This window comes from Pseudoliparis swirei, chromosome 8, assembly GCF_029220125.1.
Source record: "Pseudoliparis swirei isolate HS2019 ecotype Mariana Trench chromosome 8, NWPU_hadal_v1, whole genome shotgun sequence".
NCBI classification, from domain to species: domain Eukaryota; kingdom Metazoa; phylum Chordata; class Actinopteri; order Perciformes; family Liparidae; genus Pseudoliparis; species Pseudoliparis swirei.
The window spans coordinates 6867109-6891558 of NC_079395.1; the positions used below are offsets into that span (position 1 = coordinate 6867109).

At 39.6% G+C, this 24450-nt stretch overlaps 3 protein-coding genes across 4 annotated transcripts; all 3 read right to left on the minus strand.

Annotated features, from left to right (window-relative positions):
• Positions 1 to 1091: 1091 nt before the first annotated feature.
• On the minus strand, positions 1092 to 7225 carry and2 (actinodin2). The gene is made up of 5 exons (XM_056421410.1): positions 7147 to 7225; positions 5169 to 5213; positions 3838 to 4001; positions 2490 to 3362; positions 1092 to 1958 (listed from the first exon to the last, which is right to left on the minus strand). The coding sequence occupies exons 1-5, from the start codon at positions 7217 to 7219 to the stop codon at positions 1572 to 1574; spliced, it is 1542 nt and encodes a 513-aa protein (XP_056277385.1). The 5' UTR covers positions 7220 to 7225; the 3' UTR covers positions 1092 to 1571.
• A 4218-nt stretch (positions 7226 to 11443) lies between these two features.
• LOC130197952 (COP9 signalosome complex subunit 9-like) lies at positions 11444 to 16939 on the minus strand. The gene is made up of 3 exons (XM_056420944.1): positions 16755 to 16939; positions 15485 to 15557; positions 11444 to 12021 (listed from the first exon to the last, which is right to left on the minus strand). The coding sequence occupies exons 1-3, from the start codon at positions 16851 to 16853 to the stop codon at positions 11984 to 11986; spliced, it is 210 nt and encodes a 69-aa protein (XP_056276919.1). The 5' UTR covers positions 16854 to 16939; the 3' UTR covers positions 11444 to 11983.
• A 1049-nt stretch (positions 16940 to 17988) lies between these two features.
• apoda.1 (apolipoprotein Da, duplicate 1) lies at positions 17989 to 20241 on the minus strand. 2 transcript variants are annotated; one of them, XM_056421315.1, is made up of 5 exons: positions 20161 to 20241; positions 19834 to 19959; positions 19028 to 19149; positions 18824 to 18909; positions 17989 to 18670 (listed from the first exon to the last, which is right to left on the minus strand). In XM_056421315.1, exons 2-5 carry the CDS (start codon positions 19948 to 19950, stop codon positions 18435 to 18437), a joined length of 561 nt encoding a protein of 186 aa, XP_056277290.1. In that variant the 5' UTR covers positions 19951 to 19959; positions 20161 to 20241; the 3' UTR covers positions 17989 to 18434. The 2 variants fall into 2 exon arrangements, with proteins under 2 accessions (XP_056277290.1, XP_056277289.1); XM_056421314.1 differs by having other exon boundaries at positions 20141 to 20186.
• Positions 20242 to 24450: the final 4209 nt, after the last annotated feature.

Consider the following 24450-nt stretch of genomic DNA (forward strand, 5'->3'; position numbering starts at 1 on the left):
ACAGACTCAATTTGTGGTTGCATTATGTCAGAATAAGCTTGTAAACTCATTTTCAATACTGACAGGGACAAATAGTGCATGATGCATCATGTTGTTACTTTGATGTGTCATGTGTGGCATGCATCCTCTGGCATTATCCTCTCGTACACACCGTACAATGGACTCTAGCTGTGTGTGTTTGAGCCTTAACTGTGGGGACAAACATCTTTCACACACTCACATTATTGGGACTTCACTCTAATGTGGAGACACATATCTGGAATACCATTTATTTTACGGATGATACTTGCTTTTGATTTGGGTTAGCAATTAGTTTAAGCTAAAAGGAGGTGATACTCAAAAGAACATCCTCCAGTGTGTGTGGCATGGTGCTGGTGGGAGGTGACAAAATAATACTGATTATTTAATTATGTTGCTTGAGTTTTAGCTGAATTCCTTTTGTTACCATCGACTGTAATTTAGACAATGCAACTGTGACCCTGTAGCTGCTGGGTTTTTAGACATGCTAGCCGTGTCAATCGATGACCTGATCCAGACTGAAAGACCTAAAAATGTGAAATTACGAATGATATTCTCATCAGCTTTAGCTGCACTATTGTGCATGTTAGCGTTGTCATTATGAGGATGTAAACATGCTAACGCCAGTAGCCTAATTAGCTGTGTTAGTAGTGTCACAAAGCACCACAATGTTCTATTTACCACCATTTACTGCAATGATACAAACAACTCAAGTGAATCCGACTGCATGGCTAAAGCAGTCTGGTTTTGTGATGTTATTGTCGGCTACTAAAGCTTCTAGCCTCTAATCTGTAATTGCAGTGTGAGGTGCTATCATGCAAAACACATGTGGGGGATTTTGTGTGACTATAAATGTGCAGATGTAGCAACAAAGAGTACATTTGTATTTTGGTGTGACAAACAGCAGCCAGATGGCTCAACTATGTGCTGCATGTTCGTTAAAACATCTGGATGCTGAAGTGATGAAATAGGCTTGCTCTGACATGGTTAGACAGGGGTGTTTTACTTTTATCTCCGTCTGTGGCCTCAATGTGTTCAACTGCGAGAAAAAAAATGTTTTGAAGGTTGTCAGATCTCTTTTTTTATTTAGAACTTCATAAAAATGAAACAGATGAAGCGTTATGAGATTTAGAGCTACATGTGAAAAACATTAAATAGGGTAACTCAAATGGAAACAGAGAATGTACAACATAGAGGAACTATTGCCCGCTAACACAAATTAAAATTACCCCTAATCTATCACACATTTATACATACAACTCTTTTTCTACAAACGTACACACATAAAGTATTTAATACACAAGTTGCACATGTTCTATGTGGCTTGGCCTCTTGAATTGTTCCCCTTTCTAAAAACAGATCTCTTTCAGATTTTCTGGGCAAATCTGATTCACTATTTAAGAGCTGATGGATTTTATAGTTTTGTAAAAACTAACTGGTATATTGATGATATCGTGACAGGTTGCGGTCCATGAAGTCCATAAAGATGAGGGACGACAGGGTGAGCTCCTTTTCTGACAGGTAGATGTTGAACCTGTTGTTACTTCTGAAATCTACTTGTGCTGGCTCATGACGCCCCTGAGGAAGTCGTCAAAGCGTGGGACAGCGTGCTCCTTGGCGGGCTCGTCAGCCGCTTCCTCCTCATCGGCGACAGAGGCGGGCTCGGGGCGACGCAGGCGGCAGCTGTAGTCGTACTCGGGGTCGCAGTCGGGGTCGGGCAGGATTATGCCGTCCTTCGCCGGCCTCGGGGCTCCAACGGCGGTCGGTGGAGAAAACTTGCCGCAGTTGGGGTCGAACGGATGGCAGAAGGGCTCGGCTGGAGCCCGGAAGTCGGCCTTGGCCTCAGAGCCGGACTTCACCGGGGTGCAGTCTTTGTCGTAGTGCACATAGCAGTCGTGGCCCTCCTTGGTGCGGCCGCGGACGCCCAGCTTGTAGCGGACCTGGTTGATTGATTGATTTGTGTTTTTCATTCAGAACAGATGCAAAGCAGATCACAGCAAGTAAAAACATCATGCGACACACCTTTTTAATTTCACTAAATCATTTAACCCTTGTGTTGCCTTAGGGTCATTTTGACCCGATTCAATGTTTCACCCTCCTGTTACCTTTATATTTACTAACATATTTTACCCTTTGGGTTCAATTTGACGCCAGCAATTAAAACTTCCAGAAAATTATTAGGATTAATATTGTTTTCCAAGTTTAAGTGTGAGGCACTTTATGTTTGTTTGTTGACTACCGAAAGAACACCGACATTAAACATGGAATGGGGTCAAATTAATCCTAAGGCGGGGGGAGGGTGTAATATTGATTCGGGTCAAAATGACCCTAAGGCAACACAAGGGTTAATATACCAGATAAAAAGGAATAGACAATTTCAAAAAAAACATTCAACAAGCAAGATTAAGCCTACAGTAGATTAGTCAAAACATCAAGCTATTGGTTCCTATAGCACGACTTCAAATTCAGACCTGGTGCTCGGGGATCTGCGGGGCAGGGCGGCGCAGGGCAGCGGCGGCTGCCAGGATGCAGAATGGGTTGGAGCGAGGGTCGCAGGCCGGAGGAGCAGCAGGAGGCGCGTCTTGGGGCGCGTACTCCAGCGCGGGCTTCGTGAGGCCAGACAGCTTGGTGGCGGTCAGCGGGTTGCAGCCACCGTCAAAGAGCGGGTTGCAGTGTTGCTCTTTAGGGGCCACCTGTGCAGGAGCAGCGACGTTGGTCACACACAGGGGGTCGACTGCCGGGTCACAGCTGGGGTAGAGGCGGTGGTAGAAGCCGGTGGGGGATCTGTGGACCAGGGGGGGCATGCAGTAAGGGTCCTTGGGGTCGCATTTGAGGGCGGCGTAGGATGGGGCCGGGCCAGCGGCTGGGCGGTAGCCGTAAGCTGCTCTCAGGTGATACTGCAGACACTCCACATCTTCAGGGTTGCAGATCCTCAGCAGCTCAGACCTCTGGCCTGCGCTCAGGAAAGGCTCCAGGACGGGGGCGTAGTAGTAGAAGCCAGTCGAGCTCTTCATCGGCATGGGCGGCATGGGGGTGAAGATGGGCGCTTGCATCTTGGCTGGAGCTGGCTCTGGGTCAGCGGCGTGGGGGACGAGGGGGAAGAGGCAGTAGGGGTCGAGGTGAGGGTTGCACATCTTGATGGCAGCGGACTTGATGGCGGCGGGCATCACCAACGCAGCCTTTGGCTTGCTGGTGGACTCGGAGATGCACTCTGGATCCTCAGAGTCGGCACACGACTTGTAGACCGCACTGAGGTGCTTGAGGTAGTGGTTGAAAGTCGGGCCCTCCTCTGACCTGTGCTTGTTCTGCAGGTAGGCCAGGTACAGACGATCCAGATCCTCAACCTGAGATATTGGTTAAAAAGGGGACAAAATGAATACATCTGCTTTGATTCCATAGGATTTTCACCCCACAGAGAGTACAACTGAACAAAAGAATCAAACTAAAAGACTGGATGCAAAGCCCGAGAAGAAGCGACATTCACACAAATTCTCTGGGGAGGAATTGTCTTCGTCAGCTCACAGACTTCTTACTCCTCCTTACAGCCTGGATTTTAAACCACAGAGCTCTCACTGGGACGAAGAAGACATGTTGGAACATGACTTGCATTCTAGAGTAATTTTTAAGAGGGTCATGGAATATTACTACTTTCATATTCATCATCATCCAAAGCTTTTGAAATCAGACTTTTTCTGGCGTTCAAAAATGAGTGAAGAACTCTGTTTACAATGCAGACTGGTTGTAAGGATAAACAAGCACTGTTTTATAATCCTCACTCGGGGGAAACGGAATAATTAATGTGAAACAAACTCCACTCACTCCCTCCTGGTTGTGGCTTTGCATGAAGTACTTGTACCATCCCCAGAAGTCCGGCATGCGTTTGAACTGTGGCACAGCGAAGACGGGGGAGTTCCTTCTGTTGCGAACCAGCGTCTGCAGGTTCTGCAGGACCTCGATGTTGTCATCATCTGACACTGCGGACACTGAGGGGAGAGGAAAGGGAACGAGTGAACGAGCCTGAATTAACAAAGGTATAGAATATGTGTCTGATTATGTCCCCAGGCTCTGCACACTTGTTTCCCTCTTTACAGGCAGAGACAAGAGAGTCTTAAAGTTATGAATGAACAATATACTTGTATTTATCTGGATTGGATTGTATGTATAGGGGATTTTTTTGTTGTTGTTATGTTCAATTATTTTATATGTTTGTACTTTTTATCTAAGTAAACAACCCAAAAAGCTAACTAGAAAAATTAAATGTGTTTGAAAACACACACATAAGTTAAACAATCTAATGATAAGTAAATATTTACGAAGTTCATAAAATTGTTGCATATTTGCTTTATTTCCAGGATACCTCTCCCAGTGGTATTGAACTTTTCATCAAACTCTCAGAAAGGAATCAAATACGCTTCATTTCCTAAAATATCAAACTTATTTTTTAAGAGGTAAAAGATCTATGGGCTGAGCTTGTTTGAGTTTAAATACGAGGTTAAAAAGGTTGTTGTGATGTAGCTTTTATTTGGAGTTCTTAACTGGAAGAGCTTTGTTTGTGGTTAAGATTTACAGGATGTTTCTAGATCTTTGATTGAAATAAGTGGACTAAATCATATTTGTTGGTGCCTCGGTTATTTTATCTCCACAGGAACAACTGAGAATTCATATACATTGTTGATTGGGTTAGGGGCGGCATCGAGCGATTACTTTCATCATCAGTTAATCTGCTAAATATGTTTGATTAAATTAGGATAATGAATCGCTTTGTCTATCAAATATCAGTATAAAGTTAATTGTAACAACATGTATTAAAGATTCCTTGATGCCAAAGATAACTTCTTCAAAAAAAGCAAAAAAAGCAATTTTGAATCCGAAAATGTTAACTATCAAATAAAGCAAATAAAGGCTGGAAACAGCTAGTTTGTTCAAATTTAAAACAAAGAATCAATGATAGAAGTCATGGCAGATGTATTTAGAATTCATCGCTGGTTTGGACCTCTCCAGATTTAAAGTGTGTGTTATACTTGTGACCACTAAGCATGGCATGAAGTTGAAGGGATATTGAATGATCCTTTACACCTGGCCATGTTTAAAGTTTTAAAGGCCACTCGAAACAGCCAACGTGTCCCACATGCCACGTCACAGGTCCTTACCTTCCTCCTCCCTGTGCTGCTGCACTGGAACGGCCCCCAGAAACTCTGCAAAACACGAGCAGCAGCCACATTAGCGGCAGCAGGGACGTGAGCTGCCTGGGACCAGATGTTGAGCTTTCCCACCGACATCAGGGGAAATGCTGACGTGCTGATAAGCCCCTCGGTGAAACACGGCAGGTGCTGGGGCTCTGGCGCCCGAGCACAGGCAGCATCTTGCAGATTAAACACCTCCTGCAGACCCCCACATGCACACTGTGTTAGGCTTTGAGCCAGAGCGGTGGAGCATGTGCCACTGCTGGGGGCCTCCTTAAAGTGAACCTGTAAAACTACAAAGAGCGGGCCCTCACAAAACACAATTCCCGACACACTGTAGAATTTGGAGGTGGGAGGGAGGGGACGTGTCTGCGTACATCTCTGTTTCCACATGTGGAGTGTCTTCTGCTCCACCAGGGGTTTCCGTCAGAAGTTTACGAGTATATGAGAAAACAAGCCAAGTCAGCTGATTATGGCGGAAGCTTTGGCCCTTCTCAGTTATTAATGTGGAAAATCCCTCAAAGGTGCAGGGATACATTTCTTTTATGACTCTAGGGAGATTTACAGGCTGCCTGCACATCAGCATGTTAGCATCAGCATGGTATTTTACTATTAAAGAGATGCAGGTATAGTGTCTCTGTAAATATGTGCTACAGATGTATGTGCCAATGCTCAGAGACATTGGATTAAATAAATACTTAGTTCATGAGCCCAAAATGAGGAAGAAGTACTCAAATATTATACTTGGTAAACATAGAAATAAAGTGGTAGAAGTATTTTATTCAAAATCCCTCTTAGGTTAAAGTACATCATCAGCAGAATGTACTTAACCCTCCTGTTACCTTCGGGTCAATTTGACCCCATTCAATGTTTAACCCTCCTGTTACCTTTATATTTCCTGACATATTTTACCCTTCGGGTCAATTTGACCCCAGCAATTAAAACCTCCAGAAAATTATTAGAATTAATATTGTTTTCCAAGTTTAAGTGTGAGGTACTTTATGTTTGTTTGTTGACTACCTAAATAGCCCTTTAAATATATAAAAAAGTTGATATTTCTTACATGTTTGACAGTGAAAAACAGCCTGGGGTCAAATTGACCCGACAGAACACCGACGTTAAACATTGAATGGGGTCACATTGACCCTAAAGGTAACAGGAGGGTTAAAGCATCAAAAGTAAACATATATTGTGCAAAGAAACAAATGATTTGATTTTTTAGATTGTTGTAGATTTTATTATTTTATGTATGTCTATTATTATAAAGTGTCTCAGATGCATTAATGTGAAAGTAGCTTTTTAATCAAAGAGGAGCTTACTCAACTACATTATACTGTATTCTGTTGGTCAGTTTATAAATACCGTGTGTCATATTTTAGAAACACATTATTTCTCCTTTGACTAGCTGGTCACAATACGGTTGCACTCAAGTGGAGAGCAAGCATCACAGTATTGTACTTGAGCACATTACTTGAGTAAATGTACTTGGTTTCATTCCATCTCTGCCAAAAATATACTCAAACGCTTTCAAAAGAAAATAAAACAGTTATATTTTACCCAAAATATACTTTTACCTCTTCAGATCTCTGAAAATCCTTCAAATGAAACAATCAGAAAAGGTGATAATATGCACTTGTGTAATAAAAAGCGTAACCTATGAGAGGGGGGATGCAGGTGGATACTGAAACCAGAGGGGTGGGGAACCACTGGTCTAAATGTGGAGAAACTTAAAATGTAAAAACATTCATTGTAGACTGTGAATTAGAGTTATACTTCGGGTCATTAAATACCCGAAAAGACCTCAGTGTCTTCAGTAAAGGGACGACATCCCTCATGCTATAAATGTTACATTTCTAACTGTCTGCCAACTAAATATTTCTGACAAAAATCAGATAAAGTCATCGATACATTTTGAGTCAGTTACAAAGTGCAGATCAAGTCTCACCTGGCAGTAAAACAACAGCCAACAGGAATCCTGTGTGGATCAGGAAATGCGATGGTCGTCCAACACGAGCCATTTTCTGTTTCATGTGCTTCTAACGGGTAAAAACACAGAAACAATATCCACTGATGTTAGAACAGAACCGTGTTTGAGGATGCTGAATAAAGTATGAACTTCTAGGAGTATATAGACTTGTCTGTCTTGTTGTACTTTCAGAAAACTGTTTGACATGGAAATGAAAGACACTCGGAACAAAGAGAGAGCTTTTGTGTGAATGACTCACACCAAGACAATAGAGAGGATTGGGGACACGCTGTAATATGGATTTTTTTTCAGGGATTAATGAGAGAAAATAGACTTTCGTTACGAATGTCAGAATATCAAATAAAATGACTGAACTGAACAATGAAGCAGCGAAAAGCTTGAAATGTTCTTCTGTCTGGTGAATCGCAGCCGCCGTGCACAAAAAGAGAGATGTTCTCCTCCTGTTTCACCCTCGTAGATCCAAAGAAAATGCCGTAGAGCTTCACTCACTTACTTTGGCTCTATAAACTCCACATATATCAACTTTAGAAACATGGAGCATTCAAATGAGTCCTTACCTGCAAAGGTGCTGAAGTTCTGGCCTCCTGAGATCACCTCTGGATCCAGTGGCTCTCTGGATGGAGCTTCTTGAGGGGGAGGGGGGGGCTCGCTGCACCGTGGTTGCCTGAAATGTCGAGAAAAAAAAACTTTACCTATGGGACACGCGAGCAGCGAAACATTTTAAAGGAGCCCCCTTGATCATTAAAAACAAAAAGGCATGTCATACGTGTCCAACATGCTGGTAGACGCTCCGGGATTGGCTCCTGCGCTGCCATCCGTCCGACCAATAGGGGTCCTGTAATTAGGAGAGTTGAGCGGCACGACTGCTTTCAGTGGAGAAAGATTAACAAGGTGCCATTTAACGTTGGGTTTCTTTCCTCACCGGTTTGGAATTTGGGTGTCAACATGCATGGGGACATTATATCAAAGACGCAGAGTCGATTTTGAGATTTGACATTTCCGTGGGCGCAAACATAAAAACTAGAAAACTGGTAAATCCCCACAGCTTGAGGTCTCAGTTACAAGAGAGCAGATTCATAAAGAAGGGCCTGAGGCGATAGAGGTGGTGCTGATAAATCTTTCAGTGGAAACAGTAGAGCAAGAAGAGTGTCCTGGTGTAAGATACATAACATAGAATCAAGAAGTAAATAACAAGCAGTAAATAACATTAACCTCTTGTACTCCGTCTATTAAACTCACTGTTTGTATTCCATTGCTTCATAAGAACAGTCTCCCTGAAGAAATTGACTCAAAAATACATATATTTCGGAAATATCTACTCTGTTGCATCAGTTTTAACAAACGCGTGTCTAGGATCACAGGGGCTGTACTCATTTAAATGCAGTGGTGGAATGCTACATCCAAGCAGAAGGTGCGCCAGCTTTTTCGATAAGGTTTCCAAATGTTCCCCGTCTTTGAATACAGATACTCATTTGTTTTTTAAAGGAGCTCTACGGAGTTATCTGCTGTCGGAGGGAAGAAATGCTCTGCAAGCGTAGTGGTTGTTTGATTCTCACTGGACATACCATAGACATTCATTTAAAAAAAGATAGTTTGACTTTTTTTTAAACTCTACAAGTGTGAACAAATAGTCTTTTTCGCATTCCCTGAACAGCTTTTTTTATTTTTTATCTAACAACACAGAGAAAGCTGTATTCCTCAGGAAAGGAGGCCACTAATGAAGCTGCTGCTGCTGCAGCTACGTGGCCTTTAGAGGATGTGTGGAAATAACTGAAAAGAAGTGGAACCAAAACCCCACGGGCAACATCCAAAGGTCTTTGTTTCCTTTTACCTAAACAACAAACTAGTAAATACACAATAACACAGTATCTTTGTAGTGTTTCCAACCTTGTTTCAGCCTCCACAGATTAACCCAAGTATCAGTGATATGAATTCATCGACAGGTTCAAGTTGATTTTAAACTAAATGGTATTGAACAATAAAAGCAATAAAAAAGTGGATATTGTCACAATCATTTTCCATACAATTCACATGAAAGTGATTCCTCACAAATACAAGCTAAATCAAATGATTCTGCCTTCAGCATCATCTTCCACTTAGTGACGATCATACAGTTAGTCCCCGACATCTTGCTTTACATTTCAAAACAACTGGGCTGTTGCAGGAAGAGACACATAGCCGTCTTCTTCATCCTAAAGCAGAACAGCCCTCAGATGTTCGTCTCTTTCTTTGCATCGAACTTTCCAAAATGTTGAGCCAGGAAGAACCCATAAAGCGTCTCATGCATCATGTGAAGAGAAACACTTGTTAAAAACACAGACCCTTGTTAAAAAGTTAATCCCTGTCAGATGCTTTTATGCTCGCACTTAAGCTGTGGTTCAAGTTACGTCACATACAAATAAACCAGAAAGGGCTCACGCTGGGATTGTTCATAATTTTAAAGTTGTGTTGTCAAGTTAGAAGAGGAAGAAATATTTTTCAAACAAATAACGAAACAAACTTTAAATTAAAGCTTTAAACTGAAGCTTTGAGTGAATGTTAATGTTCACAAATATTTCCCTGACCGTCAAAAGAGCCGATAATGTTCCGTTGTTGCATTTAGCTCAGCAAAGCCTACAGACTCTTAGTTTTGTCATATAAATGTAAAAATGATTTGTTTATTTGTTTATTTATTGGATCCCCATTAGCTGACGCCTTAGCGACCGCTTATCTTCCTGGGGTCCACAGAAAGGACAAAATACAAGACATACAAAAACATACAAAACATATCGTGAAACCAACAGTTAAAAATAGTACAACAAAGTAAAAAATAGTGCAGTCAGATGCACAGTACAGTCGAAGGATAAGATATATGTTATGCAATTCAACTTAATTCATAAAAATGATTGATAACCTTATCCGGTTTCATCTTAACATTGTCCTGCACACCCAGAATTTAGGGTTCATAATTAATAGCATTCACTAATTGCCATTTAATTCTGCTGAAAGCATTATTTCTGTTCCTCTACGCGTTGAAAGGTTCATCTAAAGCATTTCTCATAAAGCTGATTATTTCCTGCTATTACAGACACTTTTGTTAATTGGTTTCAAATGTTCAGCCTGTGAGTGGCTCCTGCTACAAAACTGCTAGTAAATGCACAATCAAGATGTTTTACCATTGTCTTTTCATAACTGTTGGATATTTATATGCTGACAGTGCAGTTCTCTGTTTTGCTGATTCTGAAAAATTAAAAACCTGCAGTTTGCATTTTGTCTTCTCCAGAAGCCTCTTATCTGTATCGTGCCGAATAGTAATAAAACCCAAACGTTCTGTTGGCCAAAAGTAGAAATATTATTTACCTTCACGTCAGCGCTCTCATTGGCAGGCTACTCATATTGAACAGTAAACACTTCAGAGAAGATTAAATCTAAAACCTATATATCTGACTGACAAACTAAGAATGAAAAATACTTCAAGCTGCAAATCAGAAGCTAGGTTGGTCACAGCCCTGTAGTGATGCAATTCATAGACACTCACATTTGAATGCAAAACCTCTCCTGGCTGTCATGTGAGCGTCGGCTTGTGTTTCTAAAGTCTGTCTCCGTGAGTTACCGTATCTTATTTGGTTTTGCGGCTGCAGTATTGGAGTTGATCCGTCACTCTGAGGTTCCTCTGGTTTTCTTTTATGTTCTGCCCTTCATCTTCCTGGAAAAACTGCAATACCGTAAATATAGACGTTTTAAAATAAACACAACGGGAGAAGCCAATGATCTTAAAATTGACCGTAGCAATAGTCAGTAACGGATCAAAGTTAATTATTCTGTATCGATGAGTATGTCAGAGGACACGTCACTTTTCTGGAGCATTCGAGGCCACAACTCAAATTGTTTCTATTATCCATTAATATGTCCATGGTTGTCTCCAGATGTCTTTGTTTCTCCAATGCACAAACCAAAGATGCGTTTCTAAACACGAGGCAGATAGAAGCAGAAAATATTCACATTTAAGAAGTTGGAACAATGTCCTCTTTGGTATCAGTGTACAAAATTACAAATGATTGGTCGATTATCAAAATAGCTATCGATTCATTTTCAGTCAAACAATTAATGGTTTCAGCTCTACTTTACATTTCCGAGCCCTTGAAGGATCTTTTATGGTACGTGTTATAGTCGTTAAGTGCTCAAAAATGAACAAATAAAAGTCTACAACCCAACTCAATCTGCTGATGAAGGTCATGTGATCTGACTGAGAGCCCTGAATGAACACACGTATGGCTTCATTTATACAAAACGCTATTTATTGTCTTTTGATCACAAAAATACAAGTGAAGATGCACAGACTGCTGTGCACTTACGTGCAAAGTAACGACACAACAGGACACACGGCCGATATTGAACCAAACACAGAACGCATGGGACCATCATTCAAATCATTTTAGCCGACCATCGTTCATCGTATGCCATCTGCGGCATGTTTCAGGGCGACAGCATACCCGTCACACGTATAATTACGCTCCGAACAGGTGTTCTCCAGCACACTGAAACCTGCAATCCAGTTTAGAAGCAGTGGAAGACATGAGCGCGAGACAAGCTCATCATTTAAACATACCGTACATGAAGAATCCTTGGGATCCTAAGAATTTCACAACATCTGGAGCCGGTGACGACTGTTTAAGGATGTTTTTTAAAAAGCCTGAAACTAGAACATCCACGACAGTAAATTGTATGTAATTAGACGGAAAATGGTCGGTTTGCTTTGCACCCGAAAAGAAAGATGTGGCGCGGCGAGAATATAATCCATCAACTCTGAAGTCTGTCACTGGATGTCATCGTCATCGAATAGATCCTCAAAATCTGCGGAAACAAAATAATAAATAATTAAATAACAGTCTGATGACAGCCGGACAATGAAACGCTGGCTGTATTTCAAATGTGTCGACAAGCCACAAATGTTGTCATGAAGCGTGCTGGAGAAGGCAGGAGTGGTGCAGGGTGATAAAAGTAAAAGGATCTGGGAATGCACTCGCTGAGGAGTCTGCGGAGCGGCCTTCCTGGGTCTGACAGTTTGAGAGATCAGAGGTCAGCAGCAGGAGTGTATGAACATGCACGGGGAATACGTGCCACATCCTCTGTGTATGCATGTAGCCGTCATTTAAAGGGCCAGTGTGTCGGAGATCTGGGATCTATTGACAGAAATGGAATATAAGATGTGTGGCTATCGTCTTCTTCACGCCGTGCTGCAGCAGACAAACAAAACATATTTACGTCACCTAAAGGTTATCTGGCATGTTTATGAAACTGTGTCATTTAAACCAGTACTGTTACCTTTAGGGTCAATTTGCCTCCAATGGTAAAGTCGTGGAACGGACGTCGTTACCGCGATGTTGCCCTCAGGCTGTTTTTCAGCCTTGTCAAACATATGAGAACTAGAATGGGCACTCAGAAGGTGGAGATCTAAAACCAGACAATTAGATGCGCCCAAATTCTGCACCCCGTCCCTTTAATAATCACTCTGATCCATTAGAAACTACTAATAATGAAAAATAAGCTTGCATTAGTTCTTCAGCGACCACTGTCGTCGTGGACGTTTAAGATACGTTTCCTTTCATATTATTTTGTTTGTTTTCTAGAGCTGCAACGTTTAGTCAATCAACCGAAAATGAGTCTGCAATTATTTTGTGAATCGATTCATAATTTTAGTCTTTTACTAATTGGCTCGTTACTGTGACAACCTCCCCCTTCCACTAGGGGTCTGTTCCTCGTCAGTTGATGAGCCCTTGAGCCTGGTGGGAGTCGATGAAGACGCGCCACCTGAACATGGAGCCGGGCGCTCCCTTGCCTCGTTGTGCACCTTTGGATGACACTGATGCGGATTTGTTTTGTTTGTTAAAGTTACTTTTGGTATTCTTTAAATACATGTCTATGTATTACTTCCACACTCGTCTGGTCTCCCTTCATGTTGCAGCCTTTGAGCCGGGTTGTAACATTCAACGAAAAACATGATTCACAAACATGAGAATGTTTTGCTGTTCTTCAACATGTATGATAATAAAAAGAGTAATTTGGGAATTTTTTACCAGTATTTTTTGCCATTTTAGGCACGACAATGAATCCATTTAGGGGAAATAATCAACAGATGAATGGTAATGGTTGATGAATATATAATTTTTCATTTTCAATTATTCTGCCTCAATTGTTCGATTTTTTAAATTTCCTTATAGCCCAAGGTGATATCTTGTCTTAAATAATTGTTTTGATCAGCAGTCCAAAACCTAAACAAACCTAATTTACGATCACACAAGACAATAAAGCATTGTGTTTATTACATTTATTTCCGGTAAAATAAATGCTCGTAGGCATCGTGGAAATTTACTCTTCTTGTATTTATAGCCAAACTATGAAAAATCTTAGTTTCATTAAAAAGACAAATGTATTAAGAAAACTTTGCATGATCCCTGTGTTCTTCTTTATAAACTGTAAGTGTTGTTCTATTGTGCCGTATAAGTGCTGCAGTCAGTCTACATGCAGGACATTTTGTGCAGACTGTACACAAGAATTTGCAGTTCGTCTGTCATCCACACGTCCTCCTTGTGCTCAGACTGTTGTTTTATAAGGTGTCATCAAACACTGCGAACATAGAAATCAGACAGCACGACAGAAAAACAACATTTGGGCTCTAATTAAAGCCTTCACAAAAACAACAACACATTACAATGAAGACAGGTACGCTCAGGTGAAAACATTCCTTCTGTCATGTTGTAACCGCTGGGACAATACGTGCCCCCATGCGATATCTTTGCATTTAATATTAATATTAATTGATTAACTAAAAGCGTCGAAGAAATAAATCGTATTAACCAATTTTATTTATTTATAAAACATGCAGGCAAAACGTCAGTATTTATTGATGAATGAATTTGAGCCAGGAGTGTTGATGTTGTATTGTAAACATGCCGATAATACACAAATGTTTCCAAAAAAATCATGTTTTACTTGCACTTGCAGTTCGATTAAACTATAGTTTCCTGTTAGCCTTCCTAGAAAGTAAAACAATTTATAAATGCCCGTACAAATATGAGGACCAGACCAAAACAAAGTGCAACACACCGACGTTATTTTTCCACAAAACCACTGCAGCCTGAATATTTCAGTGGGAAATTCCACTAATTGGCACAAATTGTCCCTTTTGTGACTGAAAGAACTGAGCCAGCGTGACACCGATTGTTCAACATTTAAAATCCCTTTAGAAATGTAGGCCGGGGGATTTGGAAGCTGCTTTCAATACGCCTGGAGACAGTTAAGTGGAACACATCTCTATCACAAGGGAATAAAGCCTGCCACCCTAAATTAGCCTCATACAAAGCACATCCACAGACCCCCTGCTGAGAAGTCTGCTTGGAATCTGTGTCGCACATGGCAAGGAGTTAAGGACGTTTGATGTAGCTGCGCCTCGAGACAAGAGATCACACTACATTATAAAATACTGTGAGTAAAAGGGGGGCGGGGGTAAAAGGAATGTTTTGGGGCCAGTAAAGAGATGTCCTGCTGTGAAACCAGCAGCGCTCTGATGCCCAGAAGTGAAATAACATCATGTACTCATAGATTCAATCTGCCCAGACTATTTCCTATTTGAAGATGACTGACTCCTCCTCCTCAGTTCCCGTCAGATTACCTGAGCAAAGTGAACAGAGCTTTTCTAGTATCCAGAAGATCCAAGGGTGCTATAATATTACCAGTGGCACCGCCAACTGCACGACTCGGCCCCCAACTCCTCCCAGATGAAGGCAATAACAAGAGGAATAAATATCCTCATCTCCAGGCACATGAAGCATTGCTGAAATGCTGGACATGCACCAGTCTGCGGCATTTCAGCGAAAAATTTATCTTTGGGGACTAGCCCAATTTATCATTATATATTATTTAGTATTAATGTGGCAGTACATTATGGAAAATGCCAATTATTTTTATTTCATGTACAGTTATAAAATAAATGTTTTAATCTTTGATGAATTCTGACCTAATATTAGCTAAACCGACTCAATTTATCTTTAAACTGCCGTGTATCAATTATTTACATATTTTGAGTTTTAATCAAATCGACCATGTGTATATATTGTCTGACATGATTATAATATATATAAAGCTCTGGCATCGAAAGGAGGTATTTAGTTTTATTGAATTACTGTATAAATTAAGCCAACGTGCACAACAACAATACATCTGTATGTCCTCAATATTTTTGGAAGGGCTCAAGTAAATTGGTTTTGCTGTTGAGAAAAGGTAAGGAATGTTGTATGTATGTGATGAAATTGTTTACCATTGAAGAAATCGAGGTGAACTGCCTTCTCATTGGCAGCCAGGTCCATCAGCAGTCCTGTGCTTCCCCCAGCCTGCCGGAGAACAAACATGCAGCACAGAGGCACACATTCAATTCAAGAAAGACTAAAACTGACATTTTGTTTAGATACATCGGTCATAATTTAGTTTGAAATATCAAAAAAAATCTGTACTTTTATGTGATGTCTACACACAGTTGATAATGCTAAACCCTACTTTTGAATACTTGCAGACAGCTTGTCAATCGAAGAGGCAGCTTTTTTCAAATTTGTTTCCATTTTATTTGGTACCTTCTGATTCCTTGAACATATTACAGAATGCGATTTATTCATCAAGTATCTGAACACAATTCAAGGTATTTAACTCGGACTTTAAGTTGCTCTGCAAGTTAAAATACGCATACAGCCTAAAAACTAACACAACAACAATATATATATAAAGGAAATTATTAAGGGTGAACACTTGAACGATTTAGTCAATTAACAAATAATTGTTTTAATCGAAAGTTCTGTAAAACTAAATTTCTGAGATGTGCTCATATGTTTTTGGGTAATAAGTCATTCAGCATGAAAAAAGCTTTGAAAAAATGACTGATTGACTAAATTAGTCTTTGTCGACAAAGACCAAATCAACTGATTAGTCTTTAATATAAATGGTTAGTATAAAGAATATTAAATGCTCAGAGCATTAGAAAAATAAAAAAAGGCAGAACAAATATAAAACTATATATATATATAACTAGTATGTGTAGAAGAGTCCTGTCTTTTCCACAATATTCTATATAAAAGTCAAGTGTAATGTAAACAAATAGTGCAAAGGAATAGATATTGAATGGGTAAAGTACTCGAGTACTATGCATGAAGTGGCTGGTAGTGTAGAGATGTTATATCAGTTTTATTCTTATACACAGGCTATATTAATCATGTTTAATTTGTCGGCAAGTGGAAACATTCTGATTCAACGTAACTGTCACGTGTAAGGATGATGTCTAGGTCGGTTAACATTATGATGTGCCACTACGACCGTTACCAAGGCAACAAGCTTCGGTCACATTATAGTTATTGTTATTTTAGCAAATATGTGCGACTTTAAGCAATTAACGTTGAACGGACATTTCGCTATTAAGGCATACGGCAGTAAAACGTCTCAGTGTATAGTTATATACACACAGCTAACTGTATATATACACGTTAGCTAACTGGATTAATGAGTTAACGAGCTAGTTAGCTAACGTTAGCTAATTGGCTAACCTCGTCCAGGTCAACGTACGGTCCAACGCCCTCAGGAAACATCTCGTCCACTGCTGGTTTCATGACGACCGTCGAGTTGGACTGGTCCTTTAGTGGCATCGATGAACCACGTGGTCCGATCGACTAACGTTCATCAAACGAAGAGCTGAAGAAGCGCCACAAAGTCGAGCTAACGCAGTGTCGGGTCAAAATACATCCGACGTGGAAGTCGAGCGAAGACACAAAGGTTCCGTGTTGTAAGGTTAAATACAACGGGGACTATTGTGTCCTCGTTTATTTGATACACACACTGTTTAACCCTTGTGTTGCCTTCGGGTCAATATGACCCGATTCAATGTTTAACCCTCCCTCCTATATTTATATATTTACTAACATATTTTTAATGATGAGGTCAATATTACCCAGCTAAAAAAATTAGAAAAATATTTTTTTTTTTTTAAGTTTTTCCAAGTTTAGTTGTTGTTTGTTTGTTTGTTGAGTTGAACAGAACGAATTGTTTAATATGTGCGTAGTCCAGACGTCATCAAGGAAAACATTTTGTACTTAATTTTTAAATAATTTTTACTTTTCCAATGGAGATTTAAGTTGTTGGGAAATGCTGCCAAATTAATGATTACATTAATTAATTAATTAATTAAACACATCGACCAACATGTTGTGAGGTTAATAATGTATATATACTTGGAATAATAATATATTTAACCTATGATGACCACTCCAACACATGATTGATTAATGATGAATGATGTATCATTCTGTATTTCGTCACTAGGATTGTTATTACTCAGGGTTCTTCCATTCTTGTCTTCCTAGTTAAAGAGGTTTGATTGGGGAGTTTTTCATTGTCTAATGGGAGGGTCAGAAGACAGAGGGTGTCGAATATGGACAGATAGTAAAGCCCCCTAAGTCAAATATGCAATTTGTGATATTCAATATGTAAATATAAATTGACTTGAATTTATACAAGGTTCCATACCATATTATAATGATAAAATGTCATTTCCAGTTTAGTACCATTAGTCTACCATTTGTTATTTCATCACGTAAAAAAAATGTATTACGATATGCAGCTCTAAATATTTATCAAATGTAAGTAAAATATTTTATAAAACTATTTTCAAATCAGTTTTTGTTTCTGATTGATATAAGGTATCTGTGAGCTGTAGAAATCCGTCACACTGATGTTTATGCAAAACATTGATTAAAAAGATGCTACACAGAATCAAACAACCAATTATGTTACTGACTTTTATTGACTCTAATTAGATGCTGTAGGTTTTTGGTTTAACACATCAGATTAACTCAATAGTATTTGATACAATATGATTTACAAACAGGTTTCCTTATGACAAAGATTGCAGCTTAAACGTTTTTTTTCAGTTTATAATAATACAACCAGGAATGATGCATTGAGTAAGAAGGTGAGTATGACTATTTCACTGGCGCTGTTAAACACAACAACAACAACTATAATGTACAGTATATAGGCATGCAGTTATTTTGTCCTGTACATATTTGTCTCAAAGGCAAGAAAGTTGTGTTCCACACATAAACAAACTGAGAAACTGAGATCAGTCACAATCATCTTCATATTAGCCTAAGGTTTGTATTGAACAGATCATACATCATTTTCTCTCCTGTCAACAACAGCACCATCTCGTGCTGCATTTCCATCGCTGCTCAGACAGTTTTGTTGCAGTCCTTCTGACTGCTGGGAATCATCCTGCTCACGTCGATGTTGTTCTCCGCGAAGATCTCCATGGCTTTCTCAAGGGTGGCGTCCGGCAGGGTTCGTGTTCGGCCGAGGATCCAGGCGAAGTCCACATGGAAAAGCCTCAGGATGTCAGTGCAGGAATACACGAGGGCCGAGTTCACGTAGTCGGTAGACAGGATCCAGTAAGGGGAGTAGGGCAGGACTGGGATGGCAAGGAGCATAACACAAAACGAATCAAAAGCAGATCACCTCCAATGTTTTCTTCTGATTTGACACAAAGAGGAAAGAGGGCGAGGCATGTTCATGTTAAGAAGTCCAGTAACATCGTCAACAGACTGTAAAATGCCTCTCTCACCGTAGGAATAACTTATTCCCAGTTTAGCTGGATTCTTCATATCCTCGATGACTCCAGTCCCTTCGATTTTCCTCAGCTCTGCTTTTCTGTTTTATTCCAGACAGCCACATTTCATGTTGGAATGAGGGCACATTTACACACTATGCAAATATTACTCTCATAGATTCTTCATATTTTCACAAAGAAAATTCTAATAGGACTCACAGTATTTCATAGCTGACCACTCGAATGGAGTTGTCCATCTTCAAAGTGAAATTGGTTTCAATGCACTGGCCCTTCTCAAACTGGGCCGGCAGTTTGGAAATTTCAAACCATCTTCCCATGAACTATGAGGACAAAGACACACACGATACGAAGACAATTCAAAGCGCTGTGAGCAGAGAGTATGAATACATCTACATTCTACTCGTTTATATTTTAAGGAAAATAAAAAAAAATTTACTCCACTACTTTTATTTAACAGCTTTATTTAACAGCTTGTTTGATATAGAGTAAACAACCTCGTGTATACAGTACTACAACTACAACAGTGAAATACTACTTGTACATCAATGCACCAATAATACTAATCAAGCAGTACAAATACACATTTAAAAAGTTGTTTATAACACTATATATGAAACGTATACATAACATTAATATATGGGTGCCAACAGGAGGAATAGTTGCTGACATTTAGATGAATAAATGAAACAACATTATGATGTGTAAAGAACCAGATGATAATAAGTAACTTGCCATCTATAAGTATAATTATGAATGGCTACTTAATATGGAATGCATATCAAACCACATGTAACACATACATAATAAATATACATAATCTTTGACACATTTAGAAGAATACACGCTTATAGCAGTGGTTCTTTTGTGAAGAACACAGTTTGCTGTTTTATTTTTAGATAGCCCAAGAGAAGAAGCTCAGCTGTTCATGTCGTCTACCACCACGAGACACCGCTGGGCATCAGTCTGACATGGATTCATAATGTTCTCTTCAAAGTAGCTTGTACCTGTTTTAGGTTGAAGGCCTGTTGAACCGCTGGCTCTGGACATGGACCCCAATGGGGAACCTGAGCCCTGATGAGCGGGAGGATGAAGGCCAACACCACAACCAAAAATAACTTCATAGTTATTACCTGCAAAAGGGGAAAGGATTTCACAACACAAAATCATGTAAATAATATAAAGTCACATAAAAGTAAGTATTTTAAATGTGAAAGTTTACACAATGAACATTCTTCTATACAATTTCTTTAAACACTAGAACATTTTAGTTGTTTACAAGTGAATGACTTGTTATTCTATGATTGACTTCACCTCCAAAGATATGTTGTTACCTCCGTGTCCCGTTGGTTCAGATGGATGTTCTCTCCCTCCGACCTTTTCTGTTATTTGAAGGAGAGACGTTGCTCTGTGAGGTTTTGCAGCTCTGTGACGTTGTGTCATCAATGGGTGTCATTGTGTAGAGCCAGCTTTATTTCAGACATGAAGTAGACTATTAGCAAAGTGGAGTCATGGGGGACTCACCAGGAGAAATGTAATTAAACAATCTGGATGTTCCTCTGGTTTGGGTGGGCAGGAATGTGAATTTCTGTTTTTTAACTAAATGTTTGAGGATTTAGGAACATAGATTTAATGTATTTTCTAACCGTAGAAATACAATGTCCCACTTAGTTCTGGTTGGACAAAGAGACTATTACATTCAGTCTAATTAATTCCTATTTTGTCACATTCTCGTCACAGCTCAGTGAAGAGATGAGTCCGGGCTTCAAACGTTTTAGCTATGCTCTCAACATGGCTCTATATATGCTTATGTCGGTCTTTCCGTCCACTATAATATTACAAAGACATTTTCTACCTTTTCATTTTCCGCAGAAAATTAATCTTAATGACTTTGGTGATTCCAAACCTTTTGTACTGTGTCCAAGGGGATGAGTCGACTGTTTATCTTGAGGAAACTACGATCCTTTGATGTGTGCAGCAAGATGTTGGAGATGTTCCACCAGTCTGTTGTGGCCAGTGCTCTGTACTTCTCTGCATTGGAGCAGGAGACATTATTTATTGTATTGTGTATTTGTAAACACGTTTGCTGCTGCGTCAAGAAATGTCCCCTTGGAGATGAATAAAGTAATATCTAATCTCATCTATTCAGTGGGGAACCTATAGTATTATGCAATTCGGTACAGACATTCATTTATATTTGCGTGTGTTCCATCCACTCACTTCACATCCAGCACAGTCATCGGGTAAGGCAGCAGTCTGGCTGAGGAAAGCAGCTCATTATCCAGCAGATCACACTGTGGTACTAAATGTCGACGTGTTTAACTTTGTGGGTGTAATCAGAGCATTCCTGAAGAACCAAATCACTAAGTGAGTTCAATTACCGCGTTTCAATTCAAGAGCATCTTTTTTATATGGTGGCATGCGTCTGCAAGGAATACTGTTTTAGTCTTTTACACATTGAGCTGGGAACTGTCAAAGTAAATACATATTTCTTTATTCTAAAATATTTTTGGCAATTCATCATTCTTCATTAAACTAAATGTGGTCACTTCTTCCTTAAAATGTAATTTTTCATCCTGGCAATGTGAACAGATTCAACTACATGAACGTCGTTAATTAATTACAAAAGTCAGGATCATCCATCATTTCAAAATTTGGCAGCGTTCACGGGCCAAATACAGAAAAATACACACAAAACCTGAACTAAATTAAATATCTGTTTCTCAGTGTATTGAAATATGTGAAATGGTGCATAAAATCACAGATGTTTAACACTTAACTCAGATTAAACCCAACACTGTCAATTAAATGCCCTTTGCTTTCACACAAAGCCCTAAAACTACAAACAAGGTTAAATTAAAGAAGAGAACGATCAACATGCTCATTTTTCAGCTCACACACTTCAGAGGGAGGCCTTGTTGGCTGCTCTCGGATTCATCAACACCTCGTTGAAAATGAAGGTTTTTCCCTGGATGGAGGCAATGAGCCTGACTGATTCAGCAGAAATGTTGTTCGTGACCTCAGCATTTGTCCTGCTTTGACACAGGTGTTAAGAAAAGCATGATTGGAAGTGGAATTATTTCACTTACAATCAATCAGTTATTCAGTGTTTCTCTCACTAATGTCAGATCCAAAACACAGTAGAATTCTGAAATGTTTATTTGTGGGATTAACGTGCAACAGGAACATGAGCAGATATGAATGACTGACAGGGTGACCTGGGTCATGTTGGGGTCCTGGCACCTGTGTCCACACACACACACACACACACACACACACGCAGACTGAAAGTTAAGGAGGTGGAAGTGAAAATGCTGTACCGTATGCCATAACACACTAATACATACATCGACGATGGGAATGTTTCGATATGCTGCTGATGGACAATAGAGGCAACAACACCATCTGTGACATGTTCACCTACATTTAATTGACAGCCTCTTACAGGATTGGTGCAGCATTACTGTAAAAAAAAGCTGAAGAAAAAGTTTCATTTGTTCAATGAGATTTGTATTGTACTGTATTGATGGATACACATGTGTTGCTAACTTGCTGGTATTATGTCTAACCTCTATAAAAACAAATGTCAGTTAGATAGAAAGGGCCTCAGTTTATTGTGAATATGGCTGCAGGAAATCCACATTTCCAATCTATCTCCTGTATTTTTAGGCCTTCGTTAGACAATCAGCAGCAATAGGTGACACGAAATGAGGGACAACATGCACAAAATGATGTAAGGAGGGTCTGCTATGTTCGTTCTGTACACATGACATCAGTTGCACTTCTGTTTCCAGATCCCTCCTCTGTTCCCTCCCTCAGGTTTCCTTCTTTTTCAAATTAAGCATGTCACGCTCCATAGAACACGTATTTTTATCAATACACTTGGTTAAACATTTAGCTAGATATGTATTGCATTTCATTTAGTACACTTCATTTTTTAAACATTTGCTTCATGACAAAAATAAGTTCTTCATTGTTTATGAACTGGTGAGTGTTATCACCACAGTGACTGAGGTGACTATTTGGTTAAGCTGATACACCATATGGTTATCCTTTAACAACGATATGACTCCCATTGCATATATCTTCATGTTGTTGGTCAAACAGGCCTGAGAATGTCACACTGGAGGATCAGAGGTGACTTAAATAACCACCCTCTGTTTTGACTGGACAAGTGCAAAACAAAAATCAATGGAGCCACTGGATGATCCTATTCGTCTTTCCATTCAACCGAAACAAAACAGTTAAATTGCAGATTACGTTACAACGAAGATCAATGTAACTTGAGTATATATCATTTGTTTAGTATCAGAGGAATGCAGCGGAACTGGACGGTACATTTGTTTATATATTTTAGCCAGTTTAGCCAATTGGTTACATATTAAAGTAAGCAGGTCATATTTATTACATTTACTCAGATTTGACGTTGTAAGTGTTCGGTATTCAATGTGGTGTCATTAAATGCAAGAAGCCTGTTTAAATAATAAAAAAACTAAATGTGGTGGGTGATCTTTTCATCTCACAAATAAAACTCTGACCTTGAACCAAAGGACATATCTGCCTGGTGTGTTTGACAATGCTGTAAAAACCCTTTTCTAAAAAAAAAGGTAACATCATATCTGCCGTGAGACAACAGTTGGAAATGATCATGAGACAAGTGTGTATTGTCTAATACATGACCATACCACAAAGCTCAGAACATAGATAATGGATTGAAAGTAATAATTAACCAATTACAATTAAACTCAAAGCAGTTATTTATCATGATATACTGCAGTTCTGACCATCTTTATAATGCCTGTATTGATGATTAGGTATATATATATATATATATATAGCATGTTATGTTCTGCAGCTTGTTGTCCGATTCAGTTATTATTTCTGTTGATAAACCACTAGAGGCTGCTTCAGCCACAAACCATTTCCAGTTCAAAGTGATTTACGAGGCCCTTGTAGCACCTTGTAAAAGCAGCACAGGGATTAACAGTAAATACAGAGGCAGAGGGAGCTGCTGTGGGAGCATTATGAAATTCACTTGTGCCCAAATAATCTCTCCTCATGCATTAGGAAATACTAAAATGGCTTGGGGTCTATAAAAGTGGGAAGATGCATACAACATAAAAATTCTGGTTTGAAAGTAACTACAAAAATCAACAATGCGAACAAAGACTGGGAATTGATGATCGAAACAGAGAGACCACTAGAGACAGAAATAAAGACAACAAATCGACAGGAGACAAGGGAAAGACTGGCACAATATATAGGGGGAGACAGGTGTACAGCATGAGACAATTAGGGGGACGTTAGAGTGGCTGAGGCCAGGTGCAGGGAATGAAACAATCAAGGAGACAGAGGAGAAACAGAGGAGAGAGGGCATTACAACGTTTGGAGATTGGAAGACTGATAATATTGGAGTAAACTTCAATATTGTTTGTTGTCGGTGAATACTGTCCTCACTGGTAAGACATTAACCCCGTTTAATTAAATATAGCAGCTTAAGTTAGGTCGTAAATACCTTTATTTACTTTTTGTTGAGACTTGGATAACAAAATCAATACCACTTCCATGTTCCAAACATGATGTTATTGTGCAGTTAGCTTAGCTTAGTTTAGCATATAGACTGG